This window comes from Oryzias latipes, chromosome 22, assembly GCF_002234675.1.
Source record: "Oryzias latipes chromosome 22, ASM223467v1".
Lineage (NCBI taxonomy): Eukaryota > Metazoa > Chordata > Actinopteri > Beloniformes > Adrianichthyidae > Oryzias > Oryzias latipes.
Genome location: NC_019880.2, coordinates 22,122,219 through 22,150,024, shown reverse-complemented (window position 1 = coordinate 22,150,024; position 27,806 = coordinate 22,122,219). Strand labels below are relative to the sequence as shown.

The 27,806-nt window shown below is 44.2% G+C and overlaps 1 protein-coding gene across 3 annotated transcripts in view; it reads left to right on the top strand.

Moving 5' to 3' along the window:
* slc4a11 (solute carrier family 4 member 11) overlaps positions 1-27,806 on the top strand; it is a 144,791-nt gene that overhangs the window by 94,360 nt on the left and 22,625 nt on the right. For all 3 annotated transcript variants that reach the window (XM_011490712.3, XM_011490714.3, XM_011490713.3), the window contains one exon: positions 152-284. In XM_011490712.3, the coding sequence (XP_011489014.2) occupies positions 152-284 (133 nt within the window). The remainder of the gene's footprint in view (positions 1-151; positions 285-27,806) is intronic.

Here is a 27,806-nt window from a genome sequence, read left to right as displayed (position 1 = left end):
TTTAAACCGACAGTGCAGATAGCAATCAAAACCATGCAGACATCATTGTTTAATTTATTCCTATATTTTTTAATCTATTTTCCGTGTTTTTTTGGGGGAGTCCTCCATTTCCCCTCTTATGGTACATGTGTGTGTTTTTGGTGAATGACAGTGATTCGAGGAATCTGTGACGACTACAACCTGGACTTCCCAGCCTTCTATGCTTGCATTGGTTTGTGGAACTGCCTCTTCCTCATTCTGGGGGGGATTTTTAATGTCAGCCTACTGATGAAGCTCTTCAAAAGGTATGTCTTAAACCAACGCTCGTTCGCACCCACACACAATCAAAGAAATCAGACTATTTTTCCATCTATCCACATGAGAACGTAGAATTGTACAGTCCTAACTTTGTCTGCAGAGAAATCATTGGCAGGAAAGAGTTGGGAACAAAAACAAAAGAAAGCCTTTCACACCACAACTACAGATCTCGCCCTCTGGCTCTCCTTTCTTGAGTCTCAGCCAAACCATCAGGGAGCCACATTCTGTTTCTGCTGTTTATCTCCTAAACTCTGCAACAAGGTGGTAATAAAAGAATCCATATGCCTTATAAAACATTTACTACCCTAGCAAGTGAACTTCCAATAACAAAACAAAAAATTAAAGCTACAAGTAGCATTTAGCGGGCCCGAGCACGTGCGACCGCCTGGCACGAGCGACCGCCCCGTGAGCAACGCCCTGCTCGAGCCATTCTCGTCGTTTTTTCTTGTCCATTCTGGAGCTCCAAGCTAATGTTAATACGACAGCAGCCTGGGGGGGGGGGGGGGGGGGGGGGCTGTAATCTGTTGCCTTAAGGGACAAAGACTTTTGCATATAGCATGAAAAAAATTCAAGCAATGATGATAATTGCTATCACTGTCCCTAAGGATGAGAACAATAGAACTCATTCAATTTCCACTACAATGTCTAGATGAGTGTCAGCTATGTCTGATAACTTGGCCAATTAGCTGGACCGGGATCTTGCAAAGTGAAGGTGGTTAACGTCCAGTGTGATGAGTCTGTGGACGGCAACAGTACAGCATAGCTTTTGGTTTCCACAAGAGAAGAACTCCTGACACATCTGCCCTAACAGACAACTACAAGAGGAGTTGAAATGTATAACACGGTGAAGGAGTTTTTGTGCAGAAAAAGGTACAATTAGAAAAGCTGGTAGCAGTGACTGCAGATGGGACTCCTGCTATGATCAATAGACAAACAGGTTTCATCACTCACTGTAAAGCTGACCCAGACTTTCCAAAATGTCTGCATTACTGCTGCGTCATTCACCAGCAGGCCTTATGTGCAGAAGTGATTGGCTCTGGACATATAATGACTCTTATTCTGAAAATCGTAAACAACCTCAGCTGCAAAGCAAAACAGCACAGGATTTTTAAGGTGCTATTGGAGGAGATGTCTGTTGAATATGGTGAATATGAACATTGTGAATCTGAACTTGCATTCTTGACTGACATTACTGGAAAACTAAACCACTTGATCTGTGAGCTGCAAGACAATGGCAAAACTATTTTTTTTGACCAGCCTGCCTTAGCCAGTGTTTTTCTTGTGGGGATCTTTTCTGCCAGGGCTTGTCAGCTTGGTCAGTAGATGTTGCTGCAGTTGTCTCCCTTGCTGGGACAGCTGGAGTTAAACACAGCAGCTCACGGCTCTGAAGTGGACCCCGTTGCTGTCCCAGTCTGGATGGGCACTGTGGCGATGTTCCAATGGCCAGGCTGGCTCCTGGTATAAAGAGATTCCCAAATGCCATTTCCTAACCGCAGAGCCAAGGATGTGTTTACATGTTTAGGTCAAAAATGTGATGGACAGCTTCATGTTGTCTATTGATGTAAGTTTAAACCTAAACATGCCACCCTGTTATTAATCCAGTTGATATGGTTCTCCATCTGTGTCTAGGTGATAGAAAAGCATTTTTTTTTATATTTAGAGCTCTAAGCAAACAAACAGTTGTCTATATAAAAGAGCTTTTACAATTGTGCACTTTTAGCAGGTCTCTGAGTTCATGTGACCAATGTATGGTGGATTTTCACAGACCTTGTTTAAAACTGAAGGTGAGAGAGACTTAGAGAAATGGCTTCATTGTTCTGGAGTTCTTTGTTTCATCCACAGAAGAGTAGAATTGGTGATTGATTTTGAAAAGCTGCTGAAAAAAGTATCTTTTCAAATTGCAATTTCTAACTTGGGTTTTACATTTTGTGTTCCATTTTTTGTGCTTTATTTGGGAAGCATTTGTTATTTGTTTGGTGTTTTTAAGGTTCTGCAAATATACACATCATTTTTTAGAGACATTTGTTATCAGTTGTGTTTGTTGATTTGTAGTTTAATTTCATTGGATGTATAGATGTCGTGTGGGGGGGAGGCTCGAGAGCAGGTAGGACCCAGGCGCAGAGACGGGAGGCAAACGGGTTCAGGGCAAGTGGGTTTATTTAACTAACAAAAAGCGCTGCAGAGCAGGATGACAAAACTAAAAACAAAAACTTACTGTGGCATGGCAAGGGACATGGACGCCAGACAAGAAGACGTGATCAACATGAGCAGAAGTTAATGGACCAGCACAGGAGGAAGGCAGAGACAAGACTTATATACAGACAGGGCAGACAAGACACAGGTGAACACGATTAGGGCAGATGGGGACCAAAGGAAGTAAAACTCAAGAAACATGACAAGACAGGAAACCTTTCAAAATAAAACAGGAAACAGAACCAAACAAGACAGAACAAGAACTAAAGCGAAAAAAAAGACAACAAACTGAAACCATGACAATAGAAAGGAAAAGAAGTTCGAACATTGATTATAAAAAAGGATATAAGAGATAAAAAAAAAAGAAAAAGGAAAAGAAAAAAGATGGGATGGTGGGGCCTGTAAGTGGCACCGACAGTCCTTTGGTGGGCGGGGGGAGGGGGGTGAGGGGGAGTTGGGGTACTGTTCAGCAGGCTGACTGCAGTGGGGAAGAAGCTGTTCTTGTGGCGCGAGGTCCTGGTCCTGATGGACCGGAGCCTCTTGCCAGAAGGGAGGGGCCGAAAGAGATTATGTCCTGGATGAGAGGGGTTGGCTACAATCCTGGCTGCCCGCCTCCAGGTCCTGGAGATGTGCAGCTCCTGGAGAGACGGGAGGTGGCAGCCGATCACCTTCTCTGCTGAGTGGATGACGCGTTGCAGCTTGGCCTTGTCTCTGGCCGTGGCCGCAGCGAACCAGACTGTGATGGAGGACGTGAGGGTGGATTCGATGATGGCGGTGTAAAAGTCTACCAGCATCTTTTCAGGGAGGTGAAACTTCTTCAGCTGCCTCAGGAAGTACATCCTCTGCTGGACCTTCTTAGTGATGGAGCTGATGTTCTGCTCCCACTTGAGGTCCTGGCTGATGATGGTTCCCAGGAAGCAGAAGGACTCCACAGAGGTCACCGGGGAGTCACAGAGGATGACAGGGGGGAGGGGGGCTGGGGCCTTCCTGAAGTCCACTGTCATCTCCACTGTCTTCAGAGCATTAAGCTCCAGGTTGTTAGCGCTGCACTATGACACCAGCCTGGCTATTTCACTCCTGTAGGCCGACTCATCTCCGTCAGAGATGAGGCCGATGAGTGTGGTGTCGTCAGCAAACTTCAGGAGTTTGACAGACAGGTGACCAGCTGTGCAGCTGTTTGTGTACAGGGAGAGTAACAGGGGTGAAAGGACACAGCCCTGGGGGGATCCGGTGCTTGTGGTCCGAGTATCTGAGACGAGCTTCCCCAGCCTCACATACTGCTGTCTGTCCGTCAGGAAGTCTGTGATCCACCTGCAGGTGGAGTCAGGCACATTCATCTTGGAGAGTTTTTAATACTAAGTCTAGACAGATTTAACACAGGTTTTTGGATGAAAAAGGATTTTTTATAAATCATCTGTTACACTTTTAAGTCTGAAAAAAATATGGAAGGCAGCAAACACAGATCCCTACCGTTTTTAATTTTTTTGTGCTGATATTTGAAAGATAAGTTATGCAAAAAAATAGGTGTTTGCAGTTTTGCCTAAAAAGACGTTTTCGGACCTTTTTGGATCAAATGTTGTCTAAAAGTTCACCTGTAACTTCAATCATTCTGAATTTTTTTAGGAAAACTAAACCACTTCAACTGTGATCTGCAAGGCAATGGTAAAACTATATTTTTTATGGAACAGCCTGCAGTGTTTCTTGTGGGGATCTTTTCTGCCAGGGCTTGCCGGCTTGGTCGGTGGTTGTTGCTGTTACCAATCCAGTTGATATGGTTCTCCATCTGTGTCTAAGTGATATAATCAGAATCAGAATCGTTTATTGTCATTGTACATGGGGATACAATGAAATTGCAGCAGCCTTGGAGTGAAGGAGTTACATAAAATAAAAATAAAAATAGAATAGAAAAAGAAATACTGTATTTACAACTCTTAACAAAAAATGAACAATATGGACAGAAACTGTTAAATATTAAATATTTGTGAATAAAATAGAATGGAATTACATGAGTTGCTGTGAGCACAGCTTAATAAATATCAAGTTATTGCACAGTGACCCGGTTAGACAGTCAGGATATTGCACGCATTGTAGTAAAATTAGAGTGAGGTGTGGTTGGTGGACGTATGTGCATTCCGTATGATAATTGCCTGTGGAAAAAAGCTGTTTCTTAGTCTGTTTGTCCTGGTTCTGATGGACCTGTACCTCCTTCCAGAGGGCAGCAGTTCAAACAGAGGGAAAGCAGAATGGGTGGAGTTAGTGGTGATGCTAGTCACTCTGCTGAGGCAGCGAGACTGGTAAATGTCCTTCAGTGAGGGGAGGGGGCAGCCGATGATCCTCTGCGCTGTCTTTACCACTCTCTGGAGACTCTGCCGTTCTGCTTCAGTGCAGTGGGAAAACCACACTGTGATGCCATAGGACAGAATGCTCTCAATGGTTGAGCGGTAGAACGTTACCAGCAGCTCCTGGCTGACGTCGTTCCTCCTAAGTTTTCTCAGGAAGTGCAGGCGTTGCTGGGCCTTCCTGATGACAGTCATGGTGTTGTTAGACCATGTGAGGTCAGCAGAGATGGTGGTGCCCAGGAGGGTGAAGCTGTGGACCCTCTCCACACAGTTTCCATCGATGTAGAGTGGGGGTGGATCTGTTCTGTTTTTTCTGAAGTCCAGGATGATCTCCTTGGTCTTGGTGGTGTTCAGGATGAGGTTATTAGCCTGACACCACCTTGAGAGTTTCAGGACTTCGTCTCTGTAGGCCGTCTCGTCGTCCCCAGAGATCAGCCCCACCACAGTAGTGTCGTCTGCAAACTTCACCACGGTGTTGCTGGTGTGGGCTGGTCTGCAGTCTGCTGTGTACAGTGTATACAGCAGAGGACTCAGCACACATCCCTGTGTGGAGCCTATGCTCAGCGTCCGGGTGGAGGAGAGGTGGGGGTCAAGTTTGACTGTCTGTGGTCTGTTTGTCAGGAAGTCCTTGATCCACGAGCAGGTGAGTGGGTGGAGTCCTAGTTCAGACAGTTTGTTGACCAGAATGTCAGGAATGATTGTGTTAAAGGCTGAGCTATAGTCCACAAAGAGCATCCTGGCGTAGGTGTCTCTGTGTTCCAGGTGGCTCAGCGCAGTGTGGAGGGTGATGGAAATGGCATCATCCGTTGATCTGTTTGCTTTGTAAGCAAACTGGTGGGGGACGAAGATTGGAGGGAGGGAGTCTTTGATGTGTCCCAGGAGCAGCCGCTCCAGACACTTTGTGATGACAGCAGTGAGTGCAACTGGGCGGAAGTCCGTGAGGAAGGCTGTGGATGAGGACTTTTTGGGTATCGGGATGATAGTGGATGACTTCAGGCAAGCAGGGATGAAAGCCTGAGCTAGCGACAGGTTGAAGATTTTTGTGAAGACCTGGGAGAGTTGATCGGCGCAGGCCCGCAGAACCTTTCCGGGAACTCCATCAGGTCCCGCCGCTTTCCTGGGGTTTACCCTGCTGAACATCCGTGCCATCCGTGCCACGTCCATAAAGGCATTGTTTTTATATTTAGAGCTCTAAGCAACCAAACAGTTGTCTATATAAAAGAGCTTTTACAATTGTGCACTTTTAGCAGGCTGAAAAAATTATCTTTTTAAAATTGCCATTTCAAATTTGGGTTTTAAATTTTGTGTTCCATTTTTCTGTGCTTGTATTGGAAGGATTTGTTATTATTTTGTTTAAAAGTGCTACATATTGTATATACACATAATTTATTTAGAGAAATTTGCTATACGTTGTGTTTTTTGGTTTTGTAGTTTAATTTCATTGGATTTATATTAAGGAAAAGAAGTTGCAGCATTGATTAAAAAAGGATAAAAGAGACATTTACTGTCTAAGTCTTATGTTACATCTGTAGAACTGTACTGAGAGTTGGGTTTTGTTTTGGAGCACATTCATATGTTTTGTTTGTAAAAAAAAAAGATAAAATATTAGGTTAATTGCATTTTACATGACTAGAAAAGCAATGATTATTCATAAAAATCTATGAAAGACATACAAAACAAATGAAAAAGCAGTCTGCCCTCCCTCTTGTGTCTAAACTATTGTCACCTCACTTCTGGGTTAGTTAGCATATGAACTGGCAGCTGGTGTGTGTGTGTGGGGGGGGGGGGGGGGGTGAAATTTGACTCCAGCAACAGGGATGATTGAGGAGCAGGCTGCAGCATGAGGAAAAGACTTAAGCATGTAAGAGGAAATGACATCCTACAGTTGACCAGTTCATTTTATATCTGTAAAGAATATTCAAGAAGCATTTAGACATGTTCAGCTATATGCGTGTGAAACTTGGTGTGGATATTTGAAGCATAAGTAATTTTAAAACACACTTGTTTGGAGTCCAGACGGAAAAAGCACAGGTTTTGGGATGAATCAGGATTTTTTTAAAATCATCTGTTTCACCTGGACTTCTGAAAAAAATATGGAAGGCAGCAAACACAGATCCCTACATTTAAAAAAATAAATGGTGTTGATATATGATGATTAAGTTATGAAAAAAAATAGGTGTTTGTAGTTTTGCCTAAAAAGACGTTTTCGGACCTTTTTGGATGTAATGCTCTCTAAGATGTCACCTGTAACTTCAATCATTCTGAATTTTTTTAGGAAGCAGTAGCACATAAATGCCTATGAAAGTTGAATTCTTGGTGCTGATAACCTAAACAGAATTTATGCTAAAAATCTTTGTTCAGTCCAAAATTTCATTAAAAAAATCAAGTGATGAAGTTTCTCGTAGACCCTATAGTGTTACATATCAAAGCTGGAGGTTATTAAAGGCATCTAATTCTGAAATCTCAGCTTCCTGAGACAAACGGCTGATTTATAATAAATTTCTATTATTTGGGTGCACATAATCGACCACTTCCTGTTACGCAGGCACCGTCAGGTGTACACCCATGAAACTTTACATGATGAGAGAGGACCCTTCTGAGTATCTCCAGTTTTAATTTCATGCACATCGGACAAAGCAAAGAGAAAATACAGGGCAGAATGTGCCCAATGCAATAACTAGGTGGCGCTATAGAGCTCGTCCAAGATTGTCATATCCATGGGTTCAGAATAGAAGCTTCATCATATCCATTGAATTTCAGTGAGATTGGACAAGGAATGTGCACGTGAGAGCAACTTTTGTGTGCATAGCGAGATGCCCAACTTTGCCGCTCTGTCACGACCACACCCCCGCATTGAAAGTTATGGTTTTTTGTCAGAGTAAACTTCAATGGCTTTTCAACAGGTGGACGTCATTTTCAGGTGTGTCGGCTCATCCTACTCGGAGTAGTGATGCTCCAAGTAAAACATGTCATTTCCTCTTGCCAGCAGGTGGCGCTACACTTTTTCCAGATTTTTTCACTGCAGATGTGTTCAGAGTCAGACTACAATCATGCACATCAATTTTGGATCAGATTGGATTATGCATGGCTGAGTAATGGCCATTTTTCTTTTCATGGCGTGTTTTCGAAACGACCTCCAATTTTGACGCGCCGCCATGGTCACAAACATCCATAAAAACTTAAAAGCTTTGCAATTTAACATCGGACATGTGTCTAGTTTACAAAACCAAAGTTTGGAGTCATTACTCTCAAATCTCTAGGAGGAGTTCGTTCTAGAGCGAGGCCTGCAAATGACCAAAATACAGCAAAAATGACATATTGTCATCAAAATATCAGACTTCCTGTGCGACTGACAGCTTGGTCCCAAGAGACTTTTTTGTAGGTTTCTATCCGATGAACATGCCCTGTTAAAATCAGGTTTGTACTATAAAGCATATGGAGGTGCTCGCGAAAACAAATTTTGCAGGTGGCGCTATCGAGCCATTTTTGTTTACCTATGCCGTTCTCCTATAAAATATGAAATTTTTCGCGACTCCTGATGTGTATACAAAATTTGGTGAGTTTTGGGGTATGTTAAAGGCCTCAAAAAGGCGACGGAAAAGTCGGAAGAATAATAATAATAATAATAATAATAATAATAAACCTAACAGATACAATAGGGTCCTTGCACTCCGTGCTCGGGCCCTAATAATAATAATAATAATAAACATTCGAATTACAATAGGGTCCTTGCACTCCGTGCTCGGGCCCTAATAATTGGCAGAAAACTTTAGTTTAAATGAAACTTGAAGTCTGTCTGCATTTCGTAAATAGTAAAATCAGCTCTCTTGTCTTTCAGAGACATAAACATTCCTACTCAGAAAATTTGAATCTCATCATCATATTTCCTGTGGTATAGCAGGTAAACACTGTCAACCATTATGTACCTCTGTGTGAGCAGAGGGAACACACGCAACAAACAGCTGCAGGGAAGAGATTCAAACCTGCCTCTGACACGAAACACAACAGTCACCTTCTGTAATGATCCAGCTAATGTGTTTGAGGCAACTTTTCATTCAAATATTTACGATTTTAGGGCAATTAAATACAAAGATGAACTGATGCTGCCAACATTTCACATCAACACATTGGAGCAGAAGGTTGAAGATCAGACTAAAGCTGAAGGAGAAACTCTGCAGGTAAGAAAGTACCTGCTGTCTGAATATTTGATGGGTTTATTAAGTAAACAGCTGTTAGTTGGCTGTCCACAGATTCAGATTAAATATCAAATCACAGGGAATATATTTACACACATTGGTGGAAAAAATTGTTGGTACTCCTCAGTTAAAGAAAGAAAGTCCACAATGTTCACTGAAATTACTTGAAACATTCAAAAGTAACTATAAATTAAAATGTGCTGGAAATTAAATAATCAAAATCAGCCATTACTTCTGAGTTGTTAATTAACAGAATTATTTAAAAAAAAAAAAACTAATGAAATAAGGCTGGACAAAAATGATGGTATTCCACAAAAGACTGAGACATAATTGGCCAGGAGGTCATGATGAACTCAGGAATGTCCTTTAATTGACATCACAGCTGTTTTTCAAACCAATAATCAGTCAGTCTGCCTATTTAAAGGGAGACAAATGGTCATGTTGCTGTTGGTGAAAAAGGTGTGTACTAGAGGGCTGCATTGGGATTGGGTCCCGCGGGACCCAACCCAAATCTCGCGGATTGGCGGTTTGAATTGTACTGCGGGCGGGAGCGGGCGGCAAAAAAAACAAACTCCGCGGGATCAGTGCTTCCATGAATATCTCATGAATATATAATAGCGGACTACGTTAGGCTGACCAGCTGTTGGATTCTTATGTACTGAAGCTCCGTGAAGGCATCAGGTAGAGACGCCCAATGGCCACTGTCATCTAACCTGTTGTTGGGGGTGCGCCCCGCCCCTCCTCTTAGAAATTGTGTTCTTTAAAGCATGATACCGCGGTCCCGTATGGGCGGAGCTATCAGCTAAAGTTCTGGTCTGATCGCTACATGGAGCGATGTGTGCATCAATGCATGCTAGACACAAAGAATGTGGAGAGATCAGGTTTATTATTTTGAAAAGTTCTGCTTGATAATCATGTTTCCATGTTTGAGTTCATAGAATCATCCGAGAGAAAGTCTCTGCTTCAACTCCCGCAGTGAAAGCTGCGTCTCGATCTGACGCCCGTGTTTCCATCTCTCTGACAGAGTTTGAAGCCAAAGCCCCTCCCCCACCTCTTTACCTGCTTTTCCTCTCTACCTGTTCACCTGTTCACATCCTCTGCAGCTTAGAGTTATTTTCCCCGCGCTCCCAGTGTATTCTACACAGAGAGCGCAAAATACAGTCATAGCAGGTTAACACGTTAGTCGGGACGCTCTAGCGCAGCAGAAGGATGAAAGAGCTGTCAATCTATCTGGCAACACTGCGCGGGATAAGGAAGAAGCAGAGGTTTCCTGACAGGGACATGATGTCAAAGGATAAAGCAGAAAAGAACCTCAAACGAGGTTCATCGTGAGAAACGCATGGTGTTCAGATCTGCGTGCTGATGCCCCACTGAGGTGCAAAACAGCAAAAACGGGAAAAGGCTGAAGCTAAAAAGAAAAGTATTTTTCCGTCAGGAAAAAATTAATTCATAGATTTTCAGCTCTGTTGAACCATTAATGTTTTTCTTCCTCCATAAATTCAAATGACTTTGACCTGCATCTTTACCAGCTGGTTCAGCGCGCTTCAGGCTGTCTGTCTGCGCGCGGACACTTTTTTAACAGGATTTGTGAAAATATATTTAATGATTATGTTGCACATTACACAAAGAGGAATGCATGAAAAGATGAATCTGGAGGAGGGACATGAATCTCTTTAATAATATCAATACAAATACGTGTTTTTTTCCTGCGGGACGGGAGACGATATAAAATCAATGCATCTCTATTACTGTGCGGGAATAAATTCTCTGAGTTTTGCGTGTGCGGGCGGGATTGGTCAGAAATTCGGCGGGTGCGGGCGGGAGCGGGATGAAGAAAATAGTCCCGCGCAGGGCTTTAGTGTGTACCACACTGAACATGGACAACAGAAAGCGAAAGGAGAGAATTGTCCCAGGACATTAGCAACAAAATTATAGACAAACATCGTAAAGCTAAAGGCTATAAAACCACCTCCAAGCAGCTTGAAGTTCCTGCGACGACAGTGGCACATATTATTCAGAAGTTTAAGAGGGGGCGGTTGTCCCCTGCCTGCTGCCATGCGGCGTTGGGGGGTTCTGGCTGCCGCTGCTGCTGCGGCGGGGGTCTGGGTGTGGGGGTGGATGGACGCTCCTCCTCCTTCTTTTCACATTCCACCATCCATTTTAGAAGAACATAAACACTCACCTGAGCACAGGTGTTAGCTCACCTTTGCACTAATAGTTTGCATGATTGAATGAATGAAAGATTTCACACTAGTTGGTTTAAAGGCATAGGTATGCGTGTGTGAACACTATCTGTTTTGTGTACATGTTGAAATGTGGACATTTTTGCAGCTAGCAGGTGTGTTGATAACATTTCAGTGTGTGTGTGGACAGGCCCCGCCCTTTTTGTACTACATTTGAACCTTACCGTAATGATAAACAACCAGTAAACCTGTCTGCTCTATGCTGCTTCATGGTCTTATCCCCCCCTCTCACTATCACACCCCTCCCCCCCTCTCTGTAACATCCCTCTCTCTTCTTCCCTTCTTTCCTTTTCCGTCCGGTCCAACACCAAAGATTTTCAAACATGATTGAAATTAATAAAGTTTGGCCTCAATTACAAAAGGGGTTTATTCAGACATACCTTTGGTTTGTCTGAAGATTTATAACCCCTGTTGTTAAAGTAAAATATGTCCAACACAAGACGCCCTCAGTTCTCATCTGTCTGCCCAGCTGTTGGACAGGACAAGTTAAAAAAAAGAAAAAAAAGAAAAGAAGTTTAAGACCCACGGGACAGTAGCCAACCTCCCTGGATGTGGCCGGAAGATGAAAATTGATGACAAATTGAAGAGACGGATAGTTGGAACTGTATCTAAAGAGCCCAGTACAACCTTCAAAGACATTAAAGGTGAATTCATAGATCAAGGTACATCAGTGTCAGATCGCACCATTTGTCGTTGTTTGAGCCAGAGTTGACTTTATGGGACACAGCCAAGGAGGACACCACCAAGAACCGGACTTAAAACACTGTAAAGCTATCAAATAATGAACTCAGTAGGCGTGGGATTATATGACATGGCTTCTTCCCACTCCTTTTCAAGCAATAAATCAAACTCTACTTATACTTTAGCTAACGATCACTGAATTTAATTAAGCAAATGTGATTTAAGTGACGTTTTTGTTTTGTTTCATTTTCTGTCTTTTTCATCTATGCATTTCATCATTTCTGTAATGAGTTTGATAAATATGTGTAAATTATTTATTGCTTTGACTACAATGCTTGAAATAAAAAACTGTTAAAAGGAAATAATAAAAGACTGGAATTTGCAAAAATGCATGTTGACAAGCCACAACGTTTCTGGGAAAATGTCCTTTGGACAGATGAGACCAAACTGGAGCTTTTTGGTAAGGCACATCAGCTCTATGTTGGGAGACTCAAAAATGAAGCATACAACAAAAACAACACTGTCCCTACTGTGAAACATGGAGGAGGCTCTGTTCTGTTTTGGGGCTGCTTTGCTGCATCTGGCACAGTGTGTCTTGAAGTTGTGCAAGGTCAAATGAAATCTCAAGATTATCAAGGCATTCTGGATAGAAATGTGCTGCCTAGTGTCAGAAAGCTTGGTCTCAGTCGCAGGTCATGGGTCTTGCAACAGGACATCGATCCAAAACACACAGCCAAAAAAACCCAAGAATGGCTTAGAGAAGAGCGTTGGACTATTCTGAAGTGGCCTTCTATGAGCCCAGATCTGAATCCCATTGAACATCTGTGGAAGGAGCTGAAACATGCCATTTGGAGAAGACACCCGTCAAACCTGAGACAACTGGAGCAGTTTGCTCATGAGGAGTGGGCCAAAATACCTGTGGACAGGTGCAGAAGGCTCATTGACAAATACAGAAACCCTTTAATTGCGGTGATTGCCTCAAAAGGTTGTACAACAAAATATTAAGTTATGGGTACCATCATTTTTGTCAAGCCCTATTTCATTAATTGTTTTTCTAAATAATAATGTTAATCAACAACTCAAAAGTAATGGCTGATTTGATTATTTAATTTTCAATACATTTTAAGTTACTGTTACTTTTAAACGTTTCAAGTCATTTCAGTGAGCATTGTGGACTTTCTTTTTTTAACTGAAGGGTACCAACAATTTTGTCCACCACTGTAACTTGAATAACTTACACTACTGAAAAAATAGTAAAAAAATTAAGATTAGCAAGAACATGTTAAAAAAGGCAGAGCAAGGATAATTATCTAACAAGAATGATTAATAGCTGTTCATTTCTCAATAGAAGTCTCTGGGATTTTGGATTTTGCAACCACTGAGTACTTCCTGTTTGGATCGTGAGGAGGGATGGGTCATGCAGTTCAGTTCTCATAGACAGTCAATGCTACAAAGCAACTCAAGTTTATTACTTTTTTTTTAATTAACTTGTCCTGTCCAACAGCTGGGCAAACAGATGAAAGCTGAAGGCGTCTTGTGTTGGACATATTTAACTTTAACAACAGGGGATATGAATTTTCTGACAAACCAGAGGTATGTCTGAATAAACCCCGTTTGTAATCAAGGCCAAGCTTTATTCATTTTAATCGTATTTGAAAATCTTTTGTGTTGGACTGGATGGAAAAGAAAAGGAGGAAAGAAGACAGAGGGATGTTAGAGAGGGGGGGGGGGGTAGAAAGGTGATTAAAGGGGGGGGGGGGGTAAATCCATGAAGCAGCATAAACCAACAAGTTGCTGGGTGTTTATCAATTCGGTGAGATTCAGATGTAGTACAAATCTAGAAGGGGCGTGGCCTGTCCACACACACACTCAAATGTTATAAACACACCTGTTGGCTGCAAAGATGTCCACATGTCAACATGTACACAATGCAGATAGTGTTCACGTACGCATACTTATGCCCTCAAACCAACTAGTGTGAAATATTTCATTCACTCACACAAATTATAAGTGCAAAGGCGAGCTAACACCTGTGCTTAAGTGAGTGTTTGTGTTCTTCTAAAATGGATGGTGGAATGGGAAAAGAAGGAGGGAGAGTTCCCAGCCATCCCCACACCAAGACCCCCTGCCGCAACAGCCGCGAGAGCAGGGAGGCACAGGGGGACAGAGAGCGCAGGCCCAGCCCAACCAGGAGAGCAGCCCCCCCACTGCACCGGGAGGGCCCAACGCAGGGCCCCACCCGAGAGGAGTACCCACAGCCCCAGACGAGCACCCCATCACCACCCAGGAGTTCTGGTCATCCCTCTGGCCCACCTCAGGTACGGGCCGGGACCCCCCCAAGGGAGACCCGCTCCGCGCTCCAGGCAGCCACCCACCCGGCCCTTGGCTGGTCCAGGAATAAACAAGGCAGGGGCCAGCCGTCCCCGCCCAGTAGGGGGGCACTCAGGAGAAAAGGAGGCCCACAAGGGGTGTTGTAAACTTGGCCCGACCAGACTCGGCCACTGTTGGAAATTTGGCGAGGCCCAGCACTCAGGGGCAAGGACAAGAACCCACACCACAGGGACACGGACAGCCCCGGCTCAGGTGTGATAATATCCCTGGCTCTTGGCCTTGCCAGAAAGTTCAGGGATCCCTCTCCCTGCGTGGAGAGAGCACAGCCTGGCCCAGAAAACCAGCACCCATGGGTCACGGCCACCGTTGCCAAGGGCCCAGTACCCCCTACCAGGGATAGGGTAGGGGACAGATGGTCCAAGGTCCCAGCTTCCTTGCAAAATGCGTGTGTGTTTGTGAGGCTGTGTGTGTGCATGTATGTGTGTTTATGTTGGAATGTATATTTGGAGGCGTAAAGAGTGTGTGTACTAAGGGGGTGCAGTTAAAATAGGCGGGTAGGGCACTGAGGGGACATCTCCTGATTACTCACAGTTATGTCCCATCACCCTCCCCACCAAGGGGCCCTTAATGTCTAAGGTGCAGTTAAAATTGACGGGTAGGGGGCTGAGAGGACATCTGCAGCTTGCTGGCCGTGATGTCCAAGCACCCCCCCCCCCCCCCAACCAAGGGCACTATATGTCTAAGGTGCAAATAAAACTGAGAGAGGGGGGGGGGCATCTCATACGGCAACCATGGGAGGCGGACCACTGCCAAGTAGCTACTCCCCCCAAGATGCATGCAGGCTAAACCCCTTCCCCATCACCCAATTATGAGATTATATGAGGAAGGGGGTAAGTCAGGGACAGCTAATAGACTGTCCCACAGTGGTCAAACAGCCGTGCCCCAGCGTAAGGCCCAGGTCCCCCCAGCCCAGGGGTCCCATCCCCCAAGGCCCCCACCCCCAGGCGGCGCCCCTGGGAGAGCTCTGGTCAGGCCTCGACGGGACTGAGGCAGCCAACCAGCAGGGGCGACCGCCGATTGCCTCAGCGGAGACCCCGACCCCTCAAGCCTCCAACGTCCCGTACCGATGGTGCCCCTCCCCCCCAGGAAGCCCCCCCAGGACGGGGCGAACAAGCCCCCGCACCCCCCCAGACCACGCAAGTTTATTACTTAACATCTGCAAACATATCTGTTAAAGCTGAAAGACAATGAAACAACTGCACAACATCCATTTGTCTGCTTCTGAATTAAAATAAAGTCACAGGCATTAAGTGTGTGTTTATAGGCACAATTCCAGTACAGGAATATGGTTGTATATTGGTAGTAAGAACACATGAAATAACTCTGCATCCGTTTCTTTCTCTACTATATGGATAATAAAATCTGCAGATATAAATTAATTATGGAGTAAACAGAACATGATCAGTGTCAGAAGTCAGAGCTGTCACCAGCAGTTACCATCTCTAAAGTACTGAATACACTTTATCTTCCAGCAAACCCAGCATGCTCTTCCTAGATGCTGCACACTTGACTCTCTTTCACCCAATCAACCACAGTCTACTTAAGCACTACACTGAGCCTCACTCAGTGCAGAGTATTGTTTGTACCACTCTGCCCTCATTACTGAGTGTTATGTTTGGATCTGATCTTCTACACTGACCAAAAATGTAAACGCAACACTTTTGTTATTGCTCCCATTTTTTATGGTATGAACTCAAATATGTGAAACATTTTCCACATACACAAAATAACCAGTTCTCTGAAATATTGTTCACAAATCTGTCTAAATCTGTGATAGTGAGCACTTTGCCAAGACAATCCATCCCACCTTACAGGTGTGCCATATCAAGATGCTGATTAGACAGCATGATTATTGCACAGGTGTGCCTTAGACTGGCCACAAGAAAAGGCCACTCTGAAATCTTCAGTTTTGTTTTATTGAGGGGGTCAGGGGACTCAGACAACCAGTCAGTATCTGGTGTGACCACCATTTGCCTCATGGAGTGTGACACATCTCCTTCGCATAGAGTTGATCAGGTTGTCTATTGTGGCCTGTGGAATGTTGGTCCACTCTTCTTCAATGGCTGTGCGAAGTTGCTGGACATTGGCAGGAACTGGAACACGCTGTCGTATACGCCGATCCAGAGCATCCCAAACATGCTCAATGGGTGACATGTCCGGTGTGTATGCTGGCCATGCAAGAACTGGGATGTTTTCAGCTTCCAAGAATTGTTTACAGATCCTTGCAACATGGGGCCGTGCATTATCATGCTGCAACATGAAGTGATGTTGTCTGATGTACGGCACAACAATGGGCCCCAGGATCTCGTCATGGTATCTCTTTGCATTCAAAATGCCATCAATGAACTGCACCTATCTTCCTCACCCATAACAGATGCCTGCCCATACCATAACCCCATCACCCCCCTGGGCTACTCGATCCACAACATTGACATCACAAAACCGCTCACCCACACAACGCCACACACTCTGTCTGCCATCTGCCCTGAACAGTGTAAACCGGGATTCATCTGTGAAGAAGACACCTCTCCAACATGCGAGACATCATCGCATGTGAGCATTTGCCCACTCAAGTCGGTTACGACGACGAACTGGAGTGAGGTTGAGACTTCGATGAGGATGACGAGCATGCAAATGAGCTTCCCTGAGATGGTTTCTGACAGTTTGTGCAGAAATTCTGTGGTTATGCAAACTGATTGTTTCAGCAGCTGTCCGAGTGGCTGGTGTCAGACGATCTTGGAGGTGGACATGCTGGATGTGGAGGACTTGGGCTGGTGTGGTTACACGTGGTCTGCGGTTGTGAGGCTGGTTGGATGTGCTGCAAAATTCTTGGAAACGCCTTTGGAGACGGCTTATGGTGGAGAAATGGACATTCAATTCCCTACCAACAGCTCTGGTGAACATTCCTGCTATCAGCATGCCAATTGCACGCTCCCTCAAAACTTGCGACATCTGTGGCACTGTCCTGTCTGATGCAACTGAAGATTTCAGAGTGGCCTTTTCTTCTGGCCAGTCTAAGGCACACCTGTGCAATAATCATGCTGTCTAATCAGCATCTTGATATGGCACACCTGTGAGGTGGGATGGATTGTCTTGGCAAAGGAGAAGTCTTTACTATCACAGATTTATACAGATTTGTGAACAATATTTCAGAGAACTGGTTGTTTTTTGTATGTGGAAAATGTTTCACATCTTTGAGTTCATACCATAAAAAATGGGAGCAATAACAAAAGTGTTACGTTTATATTTTTGGTCAGTGTATTTCTGACTCAGTTTGCCTGCCCTGACTGTCGTCTGGGAGCTGACTATCCTTGTCTCTCCTCAATTCCATTTTCTTTGTATACCCCAAATTCAAAACAACAGTCATCTCAATGGGCTTCGTACCGGTAATTGTATGGTAAACATACAATCAAAAAGGATTATAAATGCATAGAATTTAATAGGATAAGACTAAACTTTAACTAATCAGACTAAACTAAAATGGACATCCCTTCCCTTAGACACTCCTACGCAGGGAGGAAAAACTGGATTCCGGAAAAAACGAAGCAAATTCAGGGGTGCCCACATGAAGGAGGGATCCTCCCCCAGGACAGACAGGTGATGGACCAGAACTCATAGAGAAGAATTAACTTATCTAACTGTACAACTACATATTTAAAGTCCAGCAAATGATCTTCATCCAGTTGATGTTGGGGACGGCTGGGGGCGCGAGACGAGCCACAGACAGGATCCACAGCCAGGTGTAGGAGTAGTAGAAGAGGCGAGCCAGAGACGAGGTACACAGAAAGGTACAGGAGCATGGATGAGCCAACTGGAATCTGGAAGCATTCCCACTCTCCAGGAGGGGAGAGGGAAAGAGGGTCGGTACATGAATTGCACTGCACCAAACAGAGGCATGGTGAACAAAATGATAAATAGATTATCAAGAATAGCAGTGAGAAGGAGGGTAGACGTAGATGAGAATAGAGGACAGAACCCCAGTACATCATACTTTCCCCAGCTTCTAACTCCTAGCAGCCTACTAACAACTGTATTTTTTTTTAAGTTTAATTTAAATAATTTAACAGTAAGGTATATATTCTCTGAGCACTAGCTAGTCTGACAACATGCCTGCCCAAAGAGGAATGTTTTAAGTCTAACTTTGAATGAAGAAACTGTGTCGGCCTCTCTTACATGAGCTGGGAGCTTATTCCATAAGACAGGGGCTTGGTGGCTAAACTCTCTACCTCCAACTAAGCTTTTACAAATTCTAGGAACCACAAGCAGACCTGCATTTTGCAAAGTATTCTGTGTGGTTTGAGGTCTTTAATATAGGACGTGGCAATACCATGTAAGGCCCTACAGGTTAGCAGGAGGATTTTGAACTTCATTCTAGAATCAACTGGGAGCCAGTGAAGTGAAACTAATACAGGAGGGATGTGATCTCTTCTGCTACTTTCTGCTAACAATCTAGCTGCTGCGTTCTGAACAAGCTGAAAACTTCTTAAGGAACTCTTAGGACACGTTGCTAACAAAGAATTACAGTAATCCGGCCTAGACATAACAAATGCATGGATGAGCTTCACTTTTAGAGAGTATATTTCTGATCTTAGCTATATTCTGCAGGTGAAAAAATGTAGATTACATGCCACAGATTTGTGAGCATTAAATGATAAATCCTGGTTAAATAAAACCCTCATGTTTCTAATTGTGGAATTGGAAGCTATACTTACACCATCCAGGGAGACTATCTGATCAGTCAGAGCATCTCTGAAGTTCTTAAGACCTAGTATAATGACCTTATAATGGCCTTATACTACTGCAGACATCACCACCATGACCTGGTCACCATCACTAACATGGATGAACAGAGATGGGTTCAGGAGAAAACCAAGAAGGCCTCCTCTCCCTTTGTGTGGACTGGACTGCACTACACCTGCTCTCTGGGGTTCTGGTTCTGGGTCAGTGATGAGGGGGTCCACTACAAGAACTGGGCCTCACCTTAACAGGTGAATCAAAGTCAAAAAGTCAAAGTCAAAGTCAGCTTTATTGTCAAATATGCTGCAAAGACATGACATGCAGCACAGATGAAATTGCTTTCCTCTCGCCCCACAGTGTAAGCAACTGTGGGGGGAGAGGAAATAATAAATAAAACAAAATAGATAAAATGACAGTAATAATAATAAGAATAACAGTAATCTAAACAGTGCAAAAGAGCAATTAGATGAGTCTGTGATGGCAGTCTTTGGTGAATATGATGTTCTGAACTGGTGTGAAAGTTTTCAATGTGAGTTTGCATGGAGTGGGGGGGGGGGCAGAGGGGGGAGGGCATGGAGAGAGTAGAGTTTCCTTATCACCTGATGGAGGAAACTCTCCTTTAAGGCCCGTACACACCGGGACGAATATTCGCCAGGCGTTATTCGCCACGTTTTTTGTGTTCACACCCAGGCGATTTTCACTGACGATGAGCCGAGCGAACATGCAACTTCATTCCCTGACATTAGATGGCGCTTGATGTAAACAGAAATACTCCTGTACACAAGGTGGCGCTGCGCAACTTTACGATTCTTAAAGTCGCTTTTCACTCAGAAGAAGAGAGCAAGTATTTACGCGCTTGTCAGAATCATACAAAGAAAACATGAATATTTCAAGCATCAGTAGCTCCAACTGGTGCTTGGTTCGGGGATATTTTAGAATGTCCGTCATTATTTCTTCGCGGCAGTGTAGACGCTACTTGGCGTCTATCTTCTTCGCTGGTATGTGTGCTCAGCAAGGCAGTTTTGTGTTTGAGCGCCCCCAAGTTGTGTTTTACTGTAACTTCAGAAGCTCCAGACACGTGGGCAAAAGCGCCATTCTCATTGGTCGAATAGATTTCGACGCGACGCGTCGAAAAAAAAAAACGAACCCGAGGCGTTTTGGTTTTTTTGACGCTTTGGCGCGTGGCGTTTTTTCGCGTCGGTGTGCACACTCACATTGGTGCCCTTTGTTTAGTCATGAGGCGTTAAACGTCGGCGAAAATCGCCGGCGAAATTCGTCCCGCTGTGAACGGGCCTTTAGTCTGCTGGTTCTGGCCTGGAGACGTTGCAGTCTCCTCCCTGATGGCAGCAGGCTGAAGTGTCTCTGGGTTTGGTGGGAGGGGTCCCCTGCAATCCTGATGTCTTTGCGGGTGAGGCGGGAGTGATAAATGTCCCATAGCCCAGTGAAAGGGACACAGATGATCTTCTCAGCTGTTTTTACAATGTGCTGCAGAGTCTGCCGGCAGGACACGGTGCAGGATCTGTACCACACGAATGATGCAGCTGGTCAGAATGTTCTCGATGGCGCCCCTGTAGAAGGTCTGCATGATGGGGGGAGGACCTCTGGTCCTCTTCAGTTTGCGGAGGAAGCAAAGGCGTTGTTGGGCTTTCTTGGCCAGTGATGCAGTGTTGTGGTTCCAAGACAGGTCGTCTCAGATGTGCACCCCCAGGAACTTGGTGCAGCTCACCCTTTCCACAGCAGCACCATTGATGACTAGTTGAGCATGCTGGGTGTGAGTTCTCCTGAAGTCCACAACCATCTCCTTTGTCTTCTCCACATTCAGTTGAAAATTGTTGTCTTTGCACCACAGAGCCAGCCTGTTCACCTCACTCCTGTAGGGGGTCTCATCATTGATGTTGATGAGACCCACCACTGTTGTGTCATCGGCGAACTTGATGAAGAGGTTGGAGCTTGATGTTGGGGTGCAGTCGTGAGTCAGCAGAGTGAAGGGTGAAGAGAAGGGGACTCAGCACACATCCTTGGATCCTTGTAGTTCATACAGAGCCTCTTTCCTGTTGGTGGTGGAGTTGGGAGGGATGTATGCTGCTACCAGCAGTATGGAGCTAAATTCTCTTGGTAGGTAGAATTGCCATCATTTAGCGATCAGAAACTCAGCCAGTGATAGACCACTCTGGCATTTTGACACCAGGCATCGCTGATGTAAACACACAGTTATCCACCACAGTTCTTACCTCCTTCGACGAGCATCCTGTCCGCCCGGAAGCATGCTAAACTGGCTAGCCGGATGGCATAGTCCAGGACATTGACCGTTAGCCACGTTTCCACAAAGACAAAGACACAGCACTCACTCGCTGTCTTGGACGATTGTCCAGAGGTTGTACGTTGGCCAGCGTGATTGTTGGGATAGCTGGCCGGTGAGGACTAGCCTTTAGCCTAGCACGGATGCCTCCGCGCTTCACCCTCTTCGCTTCCTTATGTACCGCCTGTGGTGCCTCTACTCTGTCCGGAGCAGACCCCAGTCATGTAGTTCAACTGGTACATTCCTCAGAAAATGATCCGAAACAGTGGTTCCGCCGATGGCGAGCAGAATCTCGTGGGTGTATGTGTACATTCGATTAAAAAAAAAATTAAACCCAGTTGAAACCCTAAAAGATAAAGCCTAAAAACAAGAAGATAGGGGAGAGAGAAGCCGATTCGTGTGCATGCGCAGCCGTGAGTGTGACATGTCAGGAGCCATGGAGACAGGAGGAGAACACAAGCGGTTCAAGAAAACATGATGAACATCTGCTCAAAGTGAAAACCTGTTCACTTATAACACAATTCCTATATTATCTGCTAATATTTTTCTTAAGAGAAGACAATATAGATTAACAATTATGTTTATGGCCTTATTTTTTTACTCCCTGATGGTGGTTTTCATCCTAAAACTGTCCTTTTCATTCAAAGTTTGTTGAATTTTGTTTTTCTAATAGATTATTCATTCATGCTTGGATTTAATTAGGTTGGGTATTTTTTTATATTGACTTAATAAAAAGTACAGTAAAGCAGTTTGTTTTTTGCAAATGTTTAGGTCTCTTTGTGATAAAAAAGTGCAGAAGAAGCAGCTTCAGATTAAAAAGCTAGGAGATTTTTGTGATTTTGATGTAGGCCTATACCATTTCAGTCAGACAACTCATGCAGTAGTAATAATATTTATTTTCACATCTTTAGTTTGCTTCCACATACTTGTTGCTTTCACATTCTTTGACATTCACTTTCCTTAGTTGGCATTCACTTTCCTCTGAGTAAGCATTTCGCATTCCTCCGAGTAAGCATTTCGCATTCCTCCGAGTAAGCATTTCGCATTCCTCCGAGTAAGCATTTCGCATTCCTCCAATTAAGCATTTCGCATTCCTCCAATTAAGCATTTCACTTTCCTCCAAGTAAGCATTTCACTTTCCTCCAAGTAAGCATTTCACTTTCCTCCAAGTAAGCATTTCACTTTCCTCCAAGTAAGCATTTCACTTTCCTCCAAGTAAGCATTTCACTTTCCTTTAACTTTGCATTTCACTTTCCTTTAACTTTGCATTTCACTTTCCTTTAACTTTGCATTTCACTTTCCTTTAACTTTGCATTTCACTTTCCTTTAACTTTGCATTTCACTTTCCTTTAACTTTGAATTTCACTTCCTTTGGTTTGGCATGAAACTCTGTGCAATTCCAAGAGAGAGAAATTTCCATAAACTTTTGGGTAATAACTACCCTAACGGAGCTCACAGGTGGAAGCCGGGGAGGAGGGTGGGGCAAAGAACGCAGTGCTGCAGTAAAGAAGGATGAACAACTTACACACCTGGACTTAAATAGGATGTTGCACTAGTGAGTTGATTAACTGACCCGCCCTAGGGGAGTGGCCTAAGTAAAGCCTGCCTGAGTTGTCTTACCGAAATGCTCCCAAGGTCGCTCACTTCAGTCAGATAACTTATGTAGTAGTAATAATATTTATTTTCACATCTTTAGTTTGCTTCCACATACTTGTTGCTTTCACATTCTTTGACATTCACTTTCCTTAGTTAGCATTCACTTTCCTCTGAGTAAGCATTTTTCATTCCTCCAAGTAAGCATTTCGCATTCCTCCAAGTAAGCATTTCACCTTTCCTTTAACTTTGCATTTCACTTTCCTTTAACTTTGCATTTCACTTTCCTTTAACTTTGCATTTCACTTTCCTTTAACTTTGCATTTCACTTTCCTTTGGTTTGGCATAAAACTCCGTGCAATTCCAAGAGAGAGAAATTTCCATAAACTTTTGGGTAATAACTACCCCCAACACCAATTTAATCAAGGTTGGAAAGAAATTAAATGTATATCAGTATGTAATCAGATGAAGTGTGTTTCAGAGGCATTCCATATTCAGACTTACAAGTATGACTGCTATGTGTGACCCGGCACCTTTGACCGTTGGGCCGCTCCCATTCGAGTACAGCGCCAAGAAGGGAACACACTATCTAGTGGATCTGCTATGTGTGACCCGGCACCTTTGACCGTTGGGCCGCTCCCATTCTAGTACAGCGCCAAGAGGGGAACACACTATCTAGTGGATCTGCTATGTGTGACCTGGCACCTTTGACCGTTGGGCCGCTCCCGTTCGAGTACAGCGCCACGAAGGGAACATACTATTTATTGAGTCTGCTATGTGTGACCCGGTACCATAGACCATTGGGCCGCTCCCGTTCGAGCAGAATGCCAAGAAGGGAACATACTATTTATTGAGTCTGCTATGTGTGACCCGGCACCATTGACCATTGGGCCGCTCCCGTTCCAGCACGACGCCAAGAAGGGAACACACTATCTGGTGGATCCGTTATGTGACCCGGCACCATAGACCGTCGGGCCACTCCATTCCGAGTAGCGGCAAGTAGACGGCACAACTTAACATACAAGTTTTAAGCTTCCACTGGAATAATATAATAAAGCATAAGTGATATCCATAATTAAAAGCTTCCATTTGAGAACTATGAATGAGCTAACGCTATAATTTTTTAATGCTTCCATCCGGCTCATAAGATACGAGCCCAAGTAACCTCGAATTTCGGACTACACACATATCGTAACACAGCTTAAGAACATCCTAATTTTGAGGCTTCCACCTGGCAAATAATTTTCATAAAATCTAATCTGAAATTTTGTATGTCATTCTGATACTAACATATCAGTTGATTCAAGTAAGATAAGTCATTGAATTCGGAAGAGGTTTGCTACCCCACCACTTCAGGGCAGAGTAGTGTGCGTGGAATGCAGTCGTCGTTGTATATCCAGATCGGGTGAAGGGGCAACAATCTGCAGGGAGCAGCAGGACGAGCAGAGACTTTGGAACTTGGAAACCATCCGACTTTGTCAAGGGTTTGACATCATCCTCCAGAAACTGGATTGCTGACCGGGGAGAGTGGGCCGCAGGCTCAGGAAGCCGATGCATAGATAGACAAAGCAGTATTAGTCTTGGCAATGAATACATAAATAATTTAGACCTGATTAGTTTAGAAGGCTTATGATGAAAGGGAATGAATTCCTTTTTAAGAACAACTCTGAGAAGGAGATATCAAGTAGTGAGTTTAAAGAGAAGGTTCTGTATTCATAGTACCATAGAAAACCATTAGCATAGATCCCAACAAGAAAGACAGTCAATACAGAATCTGCACGTAATATATCACCAAAATATATTTTATATATGCACCAATAGTAAGAGAGAAGTAACATTTAGTCATTCCTGGAGGGACGCACCTTAGGGAAGGCCACAGAGGAGCAGGCGAATAAAAGGATAACCAAGGTCCAAGGAGATTACGTAGATGAGGAAGGTTCGCCATCCCACGTAGCATGGACAGCGGCTCGGCTAGATTTGAGGTTACAACTTGACATCATTGGTTCACAATAGATGGACAACAAAAGCACGTATAACTTAAAGTTAATTGCCAAAGGGGTGCCTGGAAACCATAATGAAGAAAATTTTTTGAGATTTGAAGAGAGATCGTAGGGTCTAATAAAATGGCTGAACCTCATGCATTGAGAGGCGGATGAGAATAAGTCTCAAAAGGAGATACTCTTAGTCGGAGCGTCATATGCTTGAAGCAGGGCAGACTGAGGATTGGTTTGCCGACCCAAAGTTTTACTCTTGATGCTGAAGCTAAAGAGCATCAGTGATAATTTCTACAGCCAGGAATTTAGCTCATAATACAAGTTATTTAAAACTAAACCATGTTAAATGATGGCACATTACTATTATCGCACTCTTGAAATAAGCGTTGTAATAATCTCCACGGAATGAATTCTCTCAGAACCACATGAGCCGTTGATGGACCAGTAGAGCTGAATGTTTGGATTAACGACCAAACATTTTTCTGGCGGCCGGACATTTATAAGCGAGTCCTCATACATTTTCCTCTCCCCCAAAGGAGGGTGGAGCCACAAAACAAAGTGGAGGGAGACTGATGACCTGAAACAACATCGCAATAATAAAAACCACGCTAAGCGCAGGAGAATTAGAGACCAGAAAAGCAAAACAGAAAATCCAGAACAAGGGAACACGGGGGGCCCGGAAAGGAACAACCCAGAACGAGAACAAGATGAACAGACGGCAGTGGGGGAGGATGCACACAGCAAAACACAGTGGCCAACAGCGACCGATTCATATCGTACCTCAAAGATGGGAAAGATTACGTGCCGCACAAACGCAAGAGACTACATGGAGGCAGAGAAGTATGCATCATAAACCAGAGATCCGTGTAAAAATAAATCCAGACAGGCAGAGAACAAATGCCTTCCTTAAATTTGATTGATTAAGTTCGATCGTAGTCAAAACAATAAAGAATTACACAGATTTACACATTACACATATTCAGAAAACTAAATAAATCGGAAACCGAGATCCAAAACGAGTTGCGACCACAGAGTTGCAAAAGCCAGGCGACGAGAAAACAGAACAGAGAAACATTGAAAAAGAGAAAACTGCAAAACAAAGGGGGCCCAATAGAATTACACTAAATCCAGCACAGGGTTTCTGACAATTGAAGTTAAACATGACAGAGACGACAGCCGAAGGAACACCGACACATAACACGTCAACCCCATTTAAGCCAGAAGACGCCGCCGGGAGGAATGGAGAGGCAGAACAGCAGAATCAGCCTCCCCCAGCCATGTACAGCGTCCGGTGGAAAAGATTACAGGATGGCAAAGCCAGCTGAGCGCAAAACAAAAACCAGAAGGATCACAAGGGAAAAGCCGCTGATGCAAAAAATAAATAACAATACATGAATAAATAAAATGGAGGAACCGAGGAAGACAGACGACACAACCACGTCACACCTGAAAATGCCTGAGTGGCCACCTTAGGACCGAATCAAAACGGAAAAAATAGAGCTCAGGGAAGAGCCCATCACAAAACCCCCCACAAATCAACCAAATCCCTAAAACCAGAGAAACAACAAAACATCAGTGAGTCAGAGAAAAACAGGGCCACGATACAACAGACACATAACACTTCAAAACCCACCTAAGCCAGAAGACGCCACCGGGAGAATGAGAGGCAGAACAAAGGAGCATCAGCAAAATCAGCCATCCCCAGCCCTGCACTGCGTCCGGTGGAATAAATCAAAGATAGCAAGGTCAGCCAAAAAGCAAAACAAAAAAAAACTGGATGGATCACGAGGAAATAAGATGCTGATGACCCCCCCCCCCCCCCACACACACACACACAAAATGGAGGAACCGAGGCGCCGACAGTTCTCAAACAATCGCGCCAAACCCAAAAACGATGATGTGTGAGAGCCACCTTAGGCTGACTCAACTATTTTACTGATTTATTTACGTTTTTAATCACACTGTGAAGGAAGAAGAGGAGGGGCAGTGCTACAGTGACCAGTCAGGGTCTTGGTTGTGTGAAGCCAACAGGTTTGTTTAATTTATTTATTATCTACTTGTGCACTTTTCACAGTCCAATGTGTTCTCAAAAACAACTCCCCCTACTGAGCAAACACCTCTGCTTATATAGCCTTGCCCCAATTGGATCAAACCATTACCGAAGGGATGCGGGGTTAACAGCTGAACACCCCTTTCAAAATGGTTTCAGCTGAACATCAAAATGGCTGCCAAGCATCTTAACAAACATTTGTCCAAACATGCCCTGGTGAGGAAGCAGGGGAGCAGAAAAAACAGGTAAAATTGAGTGGACACAAGTTGACACACACCAGCAACAAATACCACTTCGTTACACTCACAGAAGAGACAAGTCCATAACTGACCAATCCAAATGCAGTTTAAACTAGTAAATGTGCAAAGCTTCAACAGAAAAGAAACCAAACAAAGAGCACCACAACAAAGCCAGCACCGAATGAAAGCCCACACAGCGGAAACCAGACCGTGTGTTGAAGATAACGCAGTGCTGCAGTAAAGAAGGAATGAACAACTTACACACCTGGACTTAAATAGGATGCTGCACAAGTGAGTTGATTAACTGACCCGCCCTAGGGGAGTGGCCTAAGTAAAGCCTGCCTGAGTTGTCTTACCGAAATGCTCCCAAGTCGCTCACATCGTGCACATTACACACACAAACACATTATATTCATGTATTTATTGGTGCAAAGGTACGGCAGTCGACCTCTGGATTGGCAATTGCAGGTTTGGTTCCTGCATTGGCCTAAAGGGCTTTGGGCCTCAACCCACCAGGCACAGTTGTTACTGTAAAACATTTTTAGGTTCTTAGA